The sequence below is a fragment of the Rattus rattus genome, chromosome 2, assembly GCF_011064425.1.
Source record: "Rattus rattus isolate New Zealand chromosome 2, Rrattus_CSIRO_v1, whole genome shotgun sequence".
NCBI classification, from domain to species: domain Eukaryota; kingdom Metazoa; phylum Chordata; class Mammalia; order Rodentia; family Muridae; genus Rattus; species Rattus rattus.
This window is the reverse complement of record NC_046155.1, coordinates 96731700-96746487: the sequence shown is the minus strand read 5'-3', so window position 1 is coordinate 96746487 and position 14788 is coordinate 96731700. Positions and strand designations below refer to the sequence as shown.

Sequence of the window (14788 nt, the reverse complement as noted above, 5' to 3'; positions counted from 1 at the left end):
CCCGTGGGAGACAGGGAAACAGTAGCCAGGGATAAGGGAAGCAACGTGGAGAAGTGGCGTTGAGCTGTCTGGAAGGGAAGATGAGCGGGCAGGAGATGAGCTTCAAAGGCCTGGGAAACTATGGCTGAGTGTGGGTGAGAGAATGCTGGGGAGCTGCAGGGGAAGACTGTAGAGGTCAGTGAGGGTTTTGAGGCTACAAGAGTCCTCCACTCTGCTCTTGATCCTGGAGGAGGAGCCATGGGGGTGGAGCTATGGGGTGGGAGGAGCATAGAGACCTGTGAGGCCTCTTCCACACCCAGGTCGGCAGACATTTACTTGTCCCCATGACTATAGGATATTTCTGCCTCTTCAATCAGACTATCGACTTCTCCGTGTGGAATCATCTTTCCTTGACTAGATGCTAAGGTCAGAAAACTTTGAACCAAGATTTATGAATCTGAGTGTCTAGACCCTTTGGTAACCAAGGGTGACCAGAAACAAAACTTTCTGACAGAGTGTCAGGATGCCAGAGGTCCAGATGCAGCACTAGAGCTGGCCCAACCCCTGCCCCTGGGAATTCTGGGGATTGATATAGCCTGACCATGATCCCTGCCTACCTGAATGCAGACCGGCCCTGACACGGATGGGCACATCAGGTGCATGCCTCATCCGGAAGTTGCCTGCGTAGCTAAGGATCTCCAGAGCCATGTTGGCAATCTCAGCAGCGTGCCGATTTCCGTTGCGCCGAGGGAGCCCAGATGCCACCATGTAGGCATCCCCTATGGTTTCCACCTGCAAACCACAACCTCATGTTGGGACAGCCTGTCTCGCAACCAGACTTACCCGCAACCAATCAATAGCTCTCACCCTACCACCTCCAGATCTCACACATTCTGCAGCTCTGACAGACTTCTGGGCCCAGGCACTGATGAGCGCTGCGAGCTTCAGGTGGCCTCTGTCTGTAAGGCAGGTGACAGGTCTGCTCTGTCTCTGATAGCAGACCCAGGGAGCAGTATGCATGAAGTCACACAGCCAGCCAGGCCTCCATCTGAAGAAGATGGCTATCAGGGACAGTCTGGTGTCCTGACTATTGGCTTCCAAGGATACTGGAAAGAAAGTGGCTTCAAGGGCAGCCTGTAGCAGTCTGCAATTCTCAAACTCATGAGGCTGAGGCAGGAGGACTGCTTTAAGTTTGAGGACAGAAATCTTTGAACTATATAGTAAGAACTTGTCTCAAAAGGAGACTGGAAGTTGTGTGTGTGTGTGTGTGTGTGTGTGTGTGTGTGTGTGTGTGTGTGTGTGTGTGTGATGGAATCATGGAGTCATGGGTAACAGTGTATGCAGCTGAGTTTGATGACCTAAGCTTGAGCCCAGACCCTCATGATGGAAGGAGAGAACTGTGTCCACAAGTTGTCCCTCTATCTACACACACATGTACACTCTTTCTCTCTTCAAACACACACACACACACACACACACACACACACACACACACACACAGAGCGAGAGAGAGAGAGAGAGAGAGAGAGAGAGAGAGAGAGAGAGGCACACACAAATTAAAAAGGAGGAGGAAGAGGTAGAGGAAGGAAAGAAAGTTCTGGAACCACTGTAGCTCTGCTGCTTGCACACATAGGGGGCTTCCCTTGCAGCCACAGCTTCTTCCCTGTGAGCTATACACTGCCCCCATGGAGCGCCTGCAGCCTCAGGACCTGAGGTGGGGCATGATGCCCCCTCCACTGCACCCTTCTACTGTCAGAATTGTTTGTTTCTCGGGACACCATCATGCCTCACTCCCACGTCAGCCATGTACCTTGGCTCTTACCAGCTGACCTCCCCACATCCCAGCACTGCAGGGTCAGCCACACTGGCCCTCACAGAGGTGGTGGTGTGCCCAGAGCCGTCTGGCGATGAGCAGCCACTGTCAAGTGAGGCCATGGCTGCCTGTAATGTATGTACTTCCTTCAGAGGGGAGGTTACCACAGAGGAGAAGCAAGACAAAGGGCTGCATCCCAGCGTGCATGCTTACGGACTCTTACTGTGCCACCGACTTGCTGTGCAACCTCCATGAAAGAATCTTGCCCTCTCTGAGCTTCATGTGTACGGAGGGCTAAGTCATCCCAAAAAGGGCACTCATAGTGCTAAATAAGACATGCTGTGAAGACTTCAGGCCAAGCTCTCCCTCCGTGTGAGTGCTTCCCACTTCCAGGTTTTCAGTGGAGGCCTGAGACTGGGGAAGGGCTGCAGTCAGCCATGGCTAGCCTCATGTTGGTGACTAGGTAAAGGACCTGAGCCACCTGCATTTCAACCCTGTGCTTCACTAAAGGGAGCTCTGGGCTCAGAAGGGTGGGCAAACGTTGGTGCTGTTTGATGGCTTTGATGGCTAGGGCCTCACTCCTCACACAGGCAGGCCAAGCTGGGGAACCACACCTGCCCTTGTCCCTTTTTTCCTGTCCCAAGCCTCCCCCTTCCCCCAGCACCCAATTCTTTGCTATGTAAAGAAAAGTGCTTACCCAGCAATGCTGATCCCGGGGTGGTCCCTCCACCCCACCCTCTTCACAATCCCCCACTCTCTCCCTCACCCCAACCCGTACCTCCACCCATGCAGGAAGTAGTTATAGGGCTGCTTCTCAGCCCAGAGAAGATTCAAAGCGGTAACTAGATCCTGCTGTTGATGGGTGGGAGTGATGAGAGATACATCACACATCACAGAGCCTGGGCCTGCTGTTCCCCACATCTGGAGGGGTGTGCAGGCCTTGTTTGATTTCTTTTCCCTCTGCCGGGAAGATGCAGGCCTCTTGGCTAGAGTTCAGAGCAGAGCCGAGTCATGATTCAGAGCTGGGAGGGCCACATGTGCGAGAAAAGATTAGCAGAGGCAGGAGAGACAGGCCAGGGGTAACTCAGAGCAGATCAAAGCTTGGAGGTTTCAGGGAGATCTGTGGGACACACAGGAGGCTGGGGTGGGTGTAGGCCTTCCAGACGTCACTAGGAGCCATGGAGTCCCCAGAAGAGAGGCTGGGGTCTCCAGTGGCAGTGGCAGTGGCAGAGGTGTCTGGTGGTCACCACTGTACTGTCTGCAGGAGAGAGTGCTTGTGGTAGCCTGTGGATACTTGGGGTTCCTCATGGCTCTGCCAGCTGTTTGTGTAGACCCGGGCAGGCTTCCTTCCTCTCTGTGACTCTGGACTGAATCAACAAATTCTGCCAAGGGGAAATTTGAAAGTGCCAAGAAGAACACCTACTCATGTCTGGGAAGCAAGGGAACAGATGGGAGACTGGAAAGATGGCTAATGGGGAACAGGGGGAGAGGGAAAAGGAAGATGAATCAGAAAGAGAAAAGGTCATGTGAGAGGGTCTGGTGGTGTGAGCCTCGAACACTCAGAAACGTGGAGATCCACAGAGGAGCAGCACCAACAAATACACACAGAGAAGAGCTGGGTCAACTCCAGAGGACTTGTGGGCCACTGTCACCTGCCACCTTATCCCAAGAGAAACTGTGTCATGAAGAGGGTGAACTTCCTACAAGGGACAGAGGGTCCAATGGCAAGTTCAGCCCTCAGGTTCTCACGCCACCCACCTCCACCATCTCATCTGAAGTTCGGGTTGCCTTTCTCTTAAATCCTCATGCACATGAAGCCCTTAACCCAGCATCTTGTATACAGTAGGTGCTCGGTAAATGCTGGGGCACTACAAATAATGAAAGCATTTTGCCTGCTCCATTCTCTGACACTTTCCAGAAGCTGCCCTTGCCTCTGTCTCCTAACTGCTGTGGTCTGAAGGAGTTGCTGGACACGCATAGACATGGTCAAAATAGGGCCTGGGGAGGGTAACATTTGAAAACCCTCTCCACCTTCTCTGTTATCTGGAGCTTCCTGTGAGCATCAGCTCCTAGACCAACATAAGAGGCAGAGCTGCAGGAGACAGGGTTGCAGGAATCAGGGCTGCAGGAGACAGGGCTGCAGGAGGGTCTCTCCAGCACAGTTGAGCTGTGGAGGAAGCAGTGAACTTCTTGCTTTCCCAATTGCGACTGACACACTTCTGTGTCTCTGGTGAACTGCCAGGATAGGGCTTGTCTAATCCACAGATAAAAACCAGACCCAGAGAGGGGAAGACATTTGGCCAAAACAACATATTTGGCCAGCCTGAAACCGAACCCAGGATCCAGAGTCACACCAGAAACAGGTCACAGAAAGTCTTAATGCCTCTCCCAAGGCCCTGAAACCTGTCTCCTCACCTCTACTGCTGGCCCATGCTACATTCTGCAGTGACCCATCTGGAATTGCCTACTTGCAGCCCTCTTGAGCCTCAAGTATTTTCTTGTGGTCCCACAATGCTGCTGAAGTGGCCTCACCCAAACTGGACAGCCTTCTCTTCCCTCGCTCCCTCAGTCTTCTCTCATTGTCACAGGGGCTATTGTTATCTTCTGCCTAGGGGTCTGAGAGCTCCTGCAGTGTGGGAACCAGAGCTGGCTTATCTCTGTACCCTTGTTCCAAGCACAGAAGGGCCTGCCCATAAATGTTAAAGGATAGACAGACAGATCATGGACTCATGAACACTCATGAGAAAAAAACCCAAATGACATACTCCATCCTTCCTTGGATCCACATCCCCTGCGATGTGGCTGCAACAGTTCCCACCTACAGTTGATATCACATCTTCTACCTATTCAAGTTGTTTTCCTTGGCCAACAGAATTTGTCAGGAAAAGCAGCGTGCCAATTCCAGGCGAGAGATCAAGGGCTAACATGCCCTCTGCCCTCTCTTGGAAGCCAGCTATGTGGTGAACCATCTCAGAGTGACTTTGGGTCAGAGCCCAGACCCTCCAGTTCAGGTTCCAGAGATGCAGAAAACCAAGCTAAGATCAGGAAGCTGCCCACTTTGTCCACAGTTGGCTGCAGATGTGTGTGAATCCAGGAGCCTCTTCCAGCTCATGCTGAGGTTTGTAACAGATGGTTTCTTTGTATGCTTCTGGACTTTGAGATTATTTGTTACACAGTGTAGTTAATTGATACAAGTGCTCAAACTGAGTGAACGGAAACAAATTAGCAGTGCGGGCTACAGAGAGAGCTAGAAGCAGGTCTCCTGCTGTCCTCACCTTATATACATCATGGCTGTCTAGAACAGCATCAAACATCGTGTAGAGATCATTGAGGAAGCCCACCACCTCAATGGGCTCACTCAAGGCTGAGATGGTGGTGAAGCCCACGATGTCACTGAAATAGATGGTGACTTGGTCAAAGTACTCGGGCTCCACAGTTGTTCCCATCTTTAGAGCATGGGCGACAGACCTGAGAGGCGAGAGAGGCTGTATGAGGACCCTGTTTTTCCAGCTTGGAGGCTGGGATGTGATAGGGAAGACGTCCCCAGTTGGCCAGGGTGTCGGCCACATTGGATACACCTGTCCTGACTTTCTCAGGGTTGAGGCCACTCTTTGCTCTTGGGATATAGGGCAGTAGGAGCTCAACTCTGATATGCATAGCTCAGTGTTCAATGTATGGGGAGAGGCTAGACAAGTATGTTAAACAGATGAGAAGAAATGAGGCTGGGGAGGAGATCACTCAGTGTTTGATTCTCAGAACCCAAATAAGAAGCCCAGGGTGGTATGCATGCTTGTAAACTCAGCACCGAGGACATAGAGACTCGAAGGTCCCTGGAGTTGCCAGTCAGCCCAGCCAAATTGTAGGCCATGAAGAAAGACTGTATCTCAAAAAGGCAACATGAAAAGTATTCTAAGAAATGACACTTGGGGCTGACCTCTGTCCTTACACACATGCACATACATGTACACTGAAGCACCCACACATGTGTAGGGGGCATGGAGGTGTGTGTGCTTACAGACATGCACTAGGGGAACCTGGAATAGTACGCACAGAGAGTTGCTCCTTCAACAGCAAAACCTGTTTTCCCTGAAGAAGGCTAGAGCGGACAGGCTTTCTAGCCTGGTGAGTCTGCAATCTGTGTGGCCAGAGCTGGCCCCAGATGCTCCCTAAGACCCTTTCCTGCCCCTGGGGCAAGAAGGCAGTTTGGTGCAACAGCACTCAGGAGCCAGTGTTGGTTCAAACTCCAGGAGTCTGACCCCGAGTTGTTTACCTACAGCACAGCACGATCTGGAGAAGACCGTTCTTGTGATGGTGAGTTCAATCCCACACGCACAACAGAGCATCCCTAAATCTCTTTGAGGAATAGAGTAAACTAAACAAGGATCAGACCTGACTGTGTTGCAACTCTTTGTAAAGTTGAAACTCTTGTAAAGCTCCATAAAGATGGGTGATCTAGGGTGACTGAGAAAAACGATTTTAAGAGAAGGGTCTTGGGGAGCACCTGGTGCCAGCCCTGGCCACACAGATTGCAAAGAGCTCACCAGGCTAGAAAACCCTTTCCGCTCCAGTGGGTGGAAAACTGGTTTTGCATTCCTCTCCTTGAAGAAACAATTGTGCGCACAACATTCCAGGTTCTCCTAATGCATGTCTGTGAGCACAAGGACCTCTGTGTCCTCACACACGTGTGCTCACAGTGTAGGAATGAATTACTGAGCAAGCTCATCGAGACCAGGCTCCCTGAGCACCTCCTGAGTTCTACAGCCCTATAGGAGGGGAGACTAGAGGCACACCAGCACCCCCAGGTCACTCACGGGGGGAGCATCTGTGAGAGCAGCCTCTCTGTCTTCCGCCTCTCCAGTTCCAGCTCCTCAGTCCGCTCCTGGACCAGACCTTCCAGGCTTTGGGAATACTTCTCCAGCATCCTCAACATGGAGTCAGCAACACTTGTCTTCTTGCCTTGGTTGATGCTTTTGAACTGAAGAGAAAACAAGAGCTCAGCTTCGTCCGTAAGGATCAGTGCCTCCTGCACACAGCTTGGGAGTGAGCCAAGCAGAGCCCTAGCCTGGGGAGCTGGAATGAAATGGAAGATGATATGTGGATCAGCAGGAGACAAGGGCCCTGGAGGATGTGGGGTAACCTCTGTGTGGATGGGCAAGTAGGAAGAGAAGCTTGGCAGAGGAGTTTGTGTCTAGGCAAGCATACATCATCAACAAACCCAGGTTTCACAGTGATGGTGGGCGGATAGAGTCATTATGGATAGATGGATGGATGAATAGGGGGCATGGTGGGTGGATGGATAAGCGATAAATGGATGGACAGATAGACAGACAGATGGATGGACAGATAGATGAATGGGTAGACAAATAGATAAAATATGTGAAACTCCACTTCAATCTTTAAATATCTGATGGTATTAGGACCAAAAGAGACTAAAGATTTTAAAAAAAGTTAAATCCAGGAGTGAAGTTTGCAGGTAGAAATTTATCATCGTTTAGATACAAGCTTCTTAGCAACAAAAGCAAATGGAAACAGGATAAAACCCATTGTTCTCAAGAAATACAAGTACTGCCAGTGCCCAGCAGAAAGAAACCGCTTTTGGGTTTTCATATCAGGACACTGAACCACAAATGACACCTCTTTCCAGCTAACATATAAAAGGCTAAGAGAAAGGGGGAGTTTAGCCAAGCCAGTAGGTAAGAGTTGCTGCAGCTGGTCTAGGTCTCCCGACTCTGTCCTTCCTGCTGTGTGATACTATCCCTCCTTTGTCATGCCAAGCACAGTGCCCATCTGGCTTTCTTTGCCAGGGGTCTCTCTCACAGGAACCCTTCACTCAGAGTCAGTGCCTCATCCCCCTGGCTTCCCAGCTAGGGTGACCTCTAACCTCCACAGGAAGTTGACAGCCTAGTGTCTTAGGAACCTAACTCATCCCACCCTCCCAGCCCCATCACAAAACTTGGAGCTTGGTAACTCTGAAATTCAGGTCCCCTCTGTGAAGTGGGTGCTACCCATGATGCTACAGTATGCATGGCATGTGTGCCAGCGTCCCAAGGAACCTTGCAGGTTGTCTCTGCCTCCCCTGCTGCTTCTGCCCCTTTGGCTGCCCCTCAGACTTGTTGAACGTCACCTTGGTAACTTGGTGCTGTGGCTAGGGACCATGAGATTAGAACAGGAGGCAGAGATGTGCCCTTGCGTTTGATGGACCAGCCCTGGAGGAGGGGTGTCCTGCCCAGTCAGGCCCACACAGCCCTGAGAACGCATGCAGGCTTGCCTCAGCTGTTCCACTGCAGTCCCAAGGCAGGTTAGAGGGACCCCAGAGTCCCTCTAACCTTCTCAGTGACTTGGGAACCAGGGCTGTCTCCATAGTCACTAAGGGCTTCCCAGTTGCCAGGAGGCCTGGTTCTGGGTGAGGCTCTTCAGACAGACAGGTCACCAAGCACATCCCTTGGGTACTTGTTTCTGCCTCGTTAATCTTCTACAGAGGTAAGACCATGGTGATGTGTGTCAAAGGGTCACCTTCAGGATGGAGAGACTTAAAACAGGCTGGCACTTGGGAGTGCACCAGCAAACATGGCTCTCCTCAGAGTGGTGCTGCTGGCCTATGTCCCCTGACTACTTGGCATTTCCAGGTCCTGGAAATGCATGAGACTGTGCGGGGCCAAGTGAAGCCTGTGGACAGCATTGCTTATAGGCACCTGCTTCTCTGGGGAGCACTGACCTGTGTGTAGATCTGGTCCAAGCTTGGCCTGTCATCTGGAGCTTCCTCCCAGCACAGCTGCATCAACTGGATGCACTCCAGGGGACCCTGGTCAGGGGACACCAGAGGCCGGCACAGAGGAGGGGGAGATGCCACCTTCCGGATGATCTCTGCAGCAAACCCCATGGATACCTTGGGTCAAGGCGCCCTGAGGAATTATGGGAGGGGTCTTGGGGCAGGGTAGAAAGGGGGAATTTGGACGCTAGGGATGCTCCCAAGCTCTGTTTCCCGCTGGTCAGTGCATACTGCCTTGCTGTTCTCTTGGGTCTCCTTCAGGCTGTGGTCAGAGGAAGACTTGGACAAGGAGAACTAGGTTTAAATTTTGAATATGCTATCACTCTCTATGGGGTGGTGGAGAAGATAGCAAACCCCCAGCCTCAGTCTTCTCATCTGTGAAACAAGGTTAGCAAGGGCCACCTCTTAAAGGGTGCTGAGGGAGGAAGTGTGGAAGGTGGTACCTGGCACCTGACAGGCTCTCCCCAACCCAAGGCTGCTGTTCTAGCCTTGTTCATCCAGAGACTACGCAAAGATGAGGAGAATACAGCCCTCAGCAGGCTGGTATTCCTGCTCTGCAGGGGGAGGGCCATCCACTATAGCAAGGCCAGAGAGACCAGTGTTCTGACTCTATGGCTCTCTGGCTCTGCCACTCTGTGCCCCAGTTCCACACCCACTCCAGACACCTGCCACTGGCAGAGCCAAGAATTCGTCAAGATTGGGAAGATGAGGAGCTGGGCTCTGCGCTCAGGCTCTGAGCCTGCAGCTTAACATAGGTTTCTGTCATCTACGTGGTCTATGCAGGTTGGGGCATAACAGAGGCCTGGGAGCCTCCTGTCATGGAGCCTGTGAGGAGCAGCCTCTTCCTCTACAGTCCTCTTTCCTCTGCCCTAGATAGGCATAGTGAGGGATCACTGTCTCTTTATGGTTTTGGTTTCTTTTGGTTGGTTTTTATTTGCTTGTTTCTTTTATTTGAGACGGGGTCTCTCCCAGGCTGGCCTCAAGCAAAGATGATCTTAAATCTCTGATTCAGATGTGTCCCAAGCGTTGATCCCAATTCTACAGCCATGTGCCCCCATGGCTAAGTGTCAAACCCAGGGCTTTGTGCGTGCTGGGCAGCTCTCTACCAACGGAGCTCCGTCCCTAGCCCTGATTGCTGTGCTTTTTAAACAAGGTAATCCACGCTTGTCTGGAACTCACAATATAGCTCAGATTGTACTCAAATTTGCCATCCCCCTGCCTCTGTTCCCCAAATGCTGTGAAGTTAGAGGTCAGTGCTATCATACACTGTCTATTAATGTCCAACATTATAGACAGGGAAACCGAGGTTCCTAGGGATGGGGTGGGGGGCACTTATCCAGGACAGTAAAAAGCAGACATGAAAATATGCTTGATTTCCACTCAGTCTGTCTAGAGGGTCCCAGCCTCAGGCGTCAGACTCCAAGGGCCTCAAACCACAGGGACTGAGAGACTGTGCGCTTACAAAGAAGTGCGTGCAGATGGAAGGGTTATAGACCATGCACATGCGGGCAGCTGAGCTTTAAAAGCATACCGACTGCATCGTGATGAATGAAATGTAAATCCATTTCAAAGCAGCTCGGATTTCTGAGTAGCATCTGTCATCGGTGTTGCTGCAGTCAGCAGATCGTTAAAGCTGAAGACAGTGTGGGGGCTCCAGCATTCTGGGTAGGGTGTGTATGGGGGTGGGGGAGCAGAAGTGGGGGAGAACCGTATGGATGGCATGCGTATACAGGCCAGGGGTTGATGTTGGGTGTCTCCCCTAATCAATCTCCATCGTATTTTAAAGACAGGATCTCTCAGTAAACCTAGAGCCTGCCAATTTGGCTAAACGGGCCAGCATCCCTTGGGCTCCTCGTGTCTCTTCCTCCCTGGTGCTGTGCCCACCATGCCCAGCTTTTTACGTGGGTGCTGGGGACCCACACTTGGGTCTGGTTCTCATGATTGCTTGGTAAGAGCTTTACGACTGAGCCATCCTCCCGGACCTGGGTTCCAGCATAATTGAGGTTAAACAACGCAGCGTAAGAGCAATGGCCACAGTCCAGGTACTTTTGCTGCACCAGATCCACTGTTCACGCACAACATACCTGTGTTCTCAACAGTGTTGGCTTCTGGTTCCTTAGGATGCCATACCTGGGTAAGGAGACAGATCTGTGGGGCTGGGCAGATCTGTGGGGTGGAGCGACAACTGCGGGAGCATCCTAAGGTCCAGGGAGCCCTGACAGAGACCACAGAATGGAGGGACATTTCTGAAGCCTGGCCCTGGGATTGGGTGGCAAGAGAAGAAGCTGTCTACAAGGCGGACAGCAACGAAGGGAATATGTGTAGCTAACACCTGGAAAATGGAGACAGAGAGACTTCGGATCGCACACCATCTGGGGAAGTAACCAAGCCTCCAAACACGATGCTGCCTGGCCGCATCAGCCACAGAGCCTAATGTCCAACAGTTTTATTGGAACTCCATTTTAAAGATGAGAGCACTGAGACTCAAAGTGGGTGTGTGCTGTGTAAATAGAGCTGGACTGAGATCTGTATAGAGACAGGGTGGTGATGGGACACGTGGCCCAGGAAGGCGCACTTGCAGATGTGTGTGGGAGACATGCTTTAGGCATGTGTACCCAACTTTCCTGAAAGTCACAGAACTTCCTAGCTATCAGAGACAGCAGCCAGGGAGGCCAAGAAGGGGAGGAAGACGTGTACCTTCTGCTGAGAGTCCCCAGGAGTTGTAGGGTGGGTCTCGGGTCAGTACCTCCTGAAGGATGATGCCCAGGCTGAAAACATCACCTTTGAAGGTGGCCTTCCCGGGCCCCCAAGGCCCCCTAGGCCCCCGCAACAGCTCAGGAGCCGTCCACAGAAGCTCTGCAATCACAGAAGAGGGTCACACAGCCATCATGCCCTGTTCCTGACAGAACTTAAGTGCATCTGTTCTCCTGGACTCCCAGGTTAAGAGTTTCAGGTTCTTCCAGAACAGAAAAGCCCTCCGTTCCAGGTCCCAACAAGACCCCCCTCTTCCCTTGCTTCACAAGCGCCAATGTATCACAACCGACTGACTCATGGCCCCTTGCTCCCAAGCTGACCTTCTGGGGCTGGCTGGGGCCTGGAAGAGCAATGAGACTCCAGGAACTCTGCATAACCATGGTCAGTGATCTTGAGCACAAAGCGAGTGTCCACCACACAGTTCCTGGACTTGAGGCGCCCATGGGGGAAATGTCGATGGTGCAGATACCGCAAACCCTGGGAGGGGGCATATGGGGTCAATGAGGAGTGAGAAGGACTGTGGAATGTCCACAGGACCCAGTGGCCTTCTGGCCCAGCTCTGCTTTGGCCCTGTTAGATATTTAAAGGCATGGGAAATCTGAGCGCTTCCCATCTACCCCTCACCCTTGGCTCAGCTCCTGGGGAGGCTCTCACTCGGATCAGATCCAACAGTAAGGAGGCCTTGAAGGTCCAGTCTAGCCTCAGGTCCTCATTCCGTAGCAGGTCCTCCAGGCTGCCACGGGCACAGTGCTCCAGCACCATCGCGCTAACCTCAGGGCCCACAAAGAGACCCAGGAAGGCAGTGACATTCTCATGCCGCATCTCCCGCATCTGCAGAGGCAAAAGGCACTTTAGAGTCCTCTGGGGGCCCCTTCATCAAGGCCCCCTGGGAGAGATGAGTAACGAGGTGAATGGAGATGGACAAGGGGGGAAGTAGGGAGGTAGATGAGCAGTGGGTGGGTAGATGGTGGTGGATGGTTGATAGGTGGGATAATTGAGTGGATGGATTGATGAATTGATGAATATAAATGGACAGGGATTGGATGAGGAAATAGGTGGGTGGATGATCAGATAGACACATTGATAAATGGATGGATAGATGAATGAATAGATGGATAGATGGATGGACAGACAGATGGATAGATGGATAGACAAATGGATAAATGGATGGACAGACAGATTGATAGATGAATAGACAAATTGATGGATGGATGGGTGGATGGATGGACAGACGGATGGATAGATGGATAGACAAATGGATAGATGGATGGATGGACAGATGGATTGATAGATGAATAGACAAATTGATAGATGGATGGATGGATGAATGGATGGATGGATGGATGAATGGATGGATAGATGGACAGATGAATGAGTGGAAGCATCATGAATGGATGAATGGGGGAACTGTCAGTATTTCCAATAGTCAGATCTAGGTCTATTTCTCAACCTGACTGAAGTCATTGATCTAGAAACTACTCATCCTCTCCCCAGCAGCCTACAGGATTGGAGGAGGAAGAGGAACTCAAGGGTTTCTACCTGCAGTGAAAGAAAGCAGCCTCCCCAGTGGCTGGGCCCAAGCAGGACAGAGTGAACCCTTATCTGGCAAGGCTCTCTTCACCGAGATGACTCAGGACTCAACTAAATGTTCTCCCTCCTCTGACATGCCCAAGTCAGAAGCTTGCATGGAGAAAAAGGATGACCTCAAAGCCTTTGACAGTCCTGCCATGGAGAGGTGACCTCTGACCCCTTCTGAGTATGCTCAGTGACTAATATAAACTACAGAGCAAAGTGGGGTGGCCTTATACATTTTGGGGTTCAGAGTTTAGGAAATGGCAGTTTCCACTTCCTATGGCTTGCAGCACCCCAAGTATGGAGCCCTTCTCTGGATCCAGAGAGCCCAGTAGATGCCTTCAGAATATAAGAAAGAAGAAGTCATCCCCTGTAGTGCTAAACTGCCCTGACTGTGAATGAAGTTCTTCAGTCCCTCTGGACCAAGAAACCACAAGGTTTTCTGAAATGATCTTGATAGAAAATATTTAGGCTTTACACGTCCTTGTCACAAACACTCACTTCCACCACCATGGCAAGGAGCCAGCGATAGACACAAAGGAGAGAGTGCGGCTGTGTCCTAACTATTGGTAAAGAAAAGCCTTGGGTCAGAGTGGCCCACAGGCCAAGTTCTGACCTCTGAGCCCCATAGACCAGTCCCCACCCATTGGAAAACTGAACAGAACCATCCATTTAAGTACCAGTTAAATTTCTTCTACAGTATTTTAGAGTATACTGCAATAGACAGCCAGAACAGTACAATGAAGGCTCCGGGGAGTTCTGTGGCTACCCCCAAGCAACTTACAAACGTGGTTGACCCCTGTATAAGGCTCTTTGTTCTTAGAGAAGCTGCTCACACTGACTACAACGGAAATGCCTAACTACCTCCAGTCACTTAATCTCTCTGAACTTCATTTAAAACAGCTGATGCTGGGAATAATAAAAAATAACAAGTCACAATGGAATGAAATTCCCCATTTCTCAAAGGCATGTCTTGCTGAGGACAGTTCCAGGCCGTCCTATACACCCCTGCCCTCCTCACAAGCCCCATGGGCTGGGAAGTATTAGCTCTGCCTTATAGGGAAACTGGGCGTTCCATGGAGGCAGAACAGCACCTGAGGTCTTCCCAGGTCTGGCCCTTCCTCCCATGTTCCTCTCTGATGGTGATACTTCTGGGGGAAGGCCAGTGATGGTGCCTGAAGCTTTCTCAGGAACCCCATCTCCAAATCCTAGGACTCTGCCTGGCCCCGAGGAAACAACAGATACAGGGATGGGCAGAGGGAGGCAGGCACAGGCTGAGGGCACGTGGTGGTACCCAGATTCCATTGCTGGGAGAGGAAGAGCTGCTCCCAGACAGTTATGGTGAGGCTTCTGTTGGGATGTTGACATGGCTTGTGGGATGCTAGTGTGTGAAGGTGACCATGTGACTGATGGGTTGCTAGCACTGGGCGGTGATCAAGATAAAAGGGACCAATCCAGACCAGTGAGGGCGTTCTGAGCACGTGCCTCCTGTTGCATTCCTACCTTTCTCAGGAGGCTGAGGCTGCTGGGCCGCAGATCAGGAGCCGTGCCTGCTTCAAACTTCTTCAGCCACACCCACTCTCCCTGTTTAAGCAAGAACAAGAGTTTGCCTGCTTTAGTTCACTAGCTGGGTGGACTCAGAACACTCCAACCGCCTCTTGGTCCCGTGTCCACTCCATGCGCATGCCTCTTCTGTGTTCCGAGCTAGGCCTAGCCTGGTTAACAGTAAACAGACTTCTACTGAGACTCAGGGTGGACCAGGGGCAGGCTTTGTCTGGTGGACCTGAGGCCCATTGGTCACTTGATCTCCCTGGAGCTCTGGAGATCTCTGAGGCCTGAAGCCTCAGCTTCCCAGTCTGCAAAGCAAGGCAACCAAAAGGCGGGGGCTAAGGAGGTAAAGG

The 14788-nt window shown here is 51.6% G+C and overlaps 1 protein-coding gene across 1 annotated transcript in view; it reads right to left on the bottom strand.

Annotated features, from left to right (window-relative positions):
- Positions 1-14788, bottom strand: part of LOC116893951 (guanylate cyclase 2D) — a 34755-nt gene that overhangs the window by 5084 nt on the left and 14883 nt on the right. The window contains exons 8-15 of the mRNA XM_032895668.1: positions 14391-14471; positions 11970-12146; positions 11636-11792; positions 11259-11417; positions 8508-8656; positions 6604-6767; positions 5068-5260; positions 597-771 (exon numbers count right to left, since the gene is read on the bottom strand). Of these exons, the coding sequence (XP_032751559.1) occupies positions 597-771; positions 5068-5260; positions 6604-6767; positions 8508-8656; positions 11259-11417; positions 11636-11792; positions 11970-12146; positions 14391-14471 (1255 nt within the window). The remainder of the gene's footprint in view (positions 1-596; positions 772-5067; positions 5261-6603; positions 6768-8507; positions 8657-11258; positions 11418-11635; positions 11793-11969; positions 12147-14390; positions 14472-14788) is intronic.